Below are 2930 nucleotides of genomic sequence, written 5' to 3' on the forward strand. Positions count from 1 at the left end.
TTCTTTCCACTCAAATATTCTTTCCACCAAATCCAAATCCTGTGAGAGAGAGTTGAGTGTTGGGGAGACTATCATTTGAAGCACAAGAGCAAGGAGTTCATCATCAACACACCATCTATTACCTTTTGGAGAGTGGTGTCTCCTAGATTGGTTAGGTGTCACTTGGGAGCCTCCGTCAAGATTGTGGAGTTGAACCAAGGAGTTTGTAAGGGTAATGAGATCGCCTACTTCGTGAAGATCTATCCGAGTGAGGCAAGTCCTTCGTGGGCGACGACCATGGTGGGATAGACAAGGTTGCTTCTTCGTGGACCCTTCGTGGATGGAGCCCTCCGTGGACTCGCGCAACCGTTACCCTTCGTTGTTTGAAGTCTCCATCAACATGGATGTACGATAGCACCACCTATCGGAACCACGGATAAAAAATCTCCGTGTCAACATTGCGTTTGCTTCCTCAAACTCCTCCCTTTACCTTCATATGTAATTGTTTTACATTCCAGTGCTATACTCTTAGAATTGCATGTGTAGGTTGATTGCTTGACTTGTGCTAAGTTGCTAAAATCTGACAAGAACTAAAATTAGGAAAATGCTAGATTTTTATTTGGTCAAGTAGTCTAATCACCCCTCCTCTAGACATACTTTCGATCCTACAACCATACTCCCTCTGTTACTTTTTATAAGGTGTATTTGTTATTTGGTAAAATTCCAGAATGTAAGGTGCATTTTTTCTAATTCGTCATAATTCTATTGTTAGCCATTTAGAAAAAAAAGAAAAGTATCTCTCCCTTGATTGTTTGTATCTGTCCTTGTAGAAAAAGAAGGAAAGCATCTTCCTATCGATTGCATGTATCTCTTACTTTCGTAGACTAACTGATTTACTTGACACTAACCAAAAAATTTACCAAGAATAATTTTGTCCTAGCATGTATATAATTATGTGTCTTGGTCACCATGCCAAAAATAATACACCTTAGATAAAACTAGCCACAGTGGGAGTAACTTCAGCAGTAACATTGAGTTCAACTCAGCAAATTTGCTTATGTGGCAGTCAGTTAATGAGGAGAGAGGTAATTATAGTAACTTAGCTAGTTACTGTAACATCACATGTCCCAATGCAATATGAGTCTACAACCTAATAAATAAAAATTTACATGTTATTACACTTATGTTACTACCCACTATAAAGGTAGTAACATAGTCTAGGGATATGTGTATGTTACTCACCATTGTGGCTAGTCTAAAGAAACGGAGGAGTATATTCTATTTCTTGTTGGCATCTAAAGCAATTAATGTTTATATCTATTTATTAAGTATGATGTGTTAATTCGAACTAAAAATGCGTGCGACGAACCAGAATGGTGTGTCGTCACCTAACAAAGGTAATCCCAGGTTCATTTATGGTACTCCATTGTGATACCTTAATTTTCAATTTGCAAATCTTCCAAAAGTAAATTTCCATCATTTACGTGGCTCCCACATTGAGATTCAACATGCCAGCATGCGATTTGGATTTCCTTAACAACATTTATGAAGGAAGCAGGTGGCGTAGGCGACAAAATATTACAGTATCTCCAATGGATGGTCTGCTGGATTTCATTTACTAATCGCGCGCCAAGCAAATCATGCATGTAAGGTTGATCTGGCCAAAAAGTAATAATAATGCAAAATAGGTTTCATTTATTATAGGGAATTCCAAATTAAAGAGAGCATGAATCTTGAGAATATAAATAGTGTGGCAACGCCAGTGTTAGACAATCCACACCGACAGAGAAGCACACTTTCCCTCTGAGATCGGCCCAATATCCGAGCAAATTAAGAAGACACGCGACAAGAGAAAGAAGGGAGATCATGGCTCGTGTCACTGCACTAGTGGCCCTTGTTGTCCTAGGTTCGCTGGTCGCCTCGGCGAGTAAGTTTTACCGATTGTTTTTACCAAGGCTGCGTTGCATCACATGCCCCTGTTTACGTAACGTAAACGAACTTTAATTCATGATGTGCTTGATCAATTTTGTTCCAGCGTCGTCGGAGGAACTGCATTGCTGCACGGACCACCACAGCTGGGGCAACGGGTTGAAGAACATCGGCTGCAAGCTGCCGGAGCAGAACGGCGAGTGCAACGCGTGGTGCCAGTCGGGCTGCCGCGGTGGCGAGTGCAAGATGCGTGACGGACTGCACTTCTGCCATTGTTACTGTTGACCAGGCACGGCGGTGTTCCGCTGTTCAAATTTGTATGCAACGAGTTGCAGTTAGATGATGCCCTGCATGTTGCTGCGAGAGTTGATTGCAATATAATTTAATTCGATTTGGTTGTATGAAATATGAATATTTAGATTGATAATATGAGAGTGGAGATTTATTAAAATAAATACGATTTATCGACGGTGAGTCACTCATCTTATGCTTTCATGAATGGGCCTTGCATGCATGGGACCCTTCTAGGTTTGACCCTCTTTGCTTCTTGCCCATGTGGTTGACTTTGTCTTTTTATGTCATATTCTTCTTTGACTTGTTGACTATGAAAAAATGTTTTGCTTATATGTTTGTTGTCCGTCTTTGATTATACATGGGACGCTTCTGGATTTTAGTCTATTTGCTTCTTCTTTTAATTGGGGGTAAACCATGTATTACTCAATCACAATGTCTTTAGACTCATTAATGGCAAGCTCTAATTAAAACTTCAGGAGGACCCGAACCGATCCAATGCTATAGTCCTATCCTCTATTCTAGCAAAACTAGCCAGACGATCACTAGCCTTATTTTAGGTACGAATTACATGAGTAATACAATAATCATTATGACCTCTCAAGTACTTGATTTCCATGACAATGGAGGCATAGACTCATTTGTCACCTCTTGGCTCTGTATCATAGCAACCGCAGTGATCGAAACAATCTCAATGCTGATAGGAAGGTCACTCCTTTGGATAGCAATGG

General features: G+C 40.4%; 1 protein-coding gene across 1 annotated transcript; it reads left to right on the plus strand.

The window, feature by feature from the left end:
- Positions 1–1773: 1773 nt before the first annotated feature.
- LOC119300465 (putative defensin-like protein 27) lies at positions 1774–2376 on the plus strand. Its single transcript, XM_037577414.1, has 2 exons — positions 1774–1906; positions 2015–2376. The coding sequence occupies exons 1-2, from the start codon at positions 1846–1848 to the stop codon at positions 2191–2193; spliced, it is 240 nt and encodes a 79-aa protein (XP_037433311.1). The 5' UTR covers positions 1774–1845; the 3' UTR covers positions 2194–2376.
- Positions 2377–2930: the final 554 nt, after the last annotated feature.

Source organism: Triticum dicoccoides, chromosome 1B (genome assembly GCF_002162155.2).
Source record: "Triticum dicoccoides isolate Atlit2015 ecotype Zavitan chromosome 1B, WEW_v2.0, whole genome shotgun sequence".
NCBI classification, from domain to species: domain Eukaryota; kingdom Viridiplantae; phylum Streptophyta; class Magnoliopsida; order Poales; family Poaceae; genus Triticum; species Triticum dicoccoides.

Excerpts from the sequence above, each read along its gene's own strand:
- LOC119300465 (XM_037577414.1), top strand. The coding sequence starts at position 1,846 with ATGGCTCGTGTCACTGCACTAGTGGCCCTTGTTGTCCTAGGTTCGCTG. Across the intron at positions 1,907-2,014 it reads TTCGCTGGTCGCCTCGGCGA|CGTCGTCGGAGGAACTGCAT; the intron begins GTAAGTTTTACC and ends ATTTTGTTCCAG.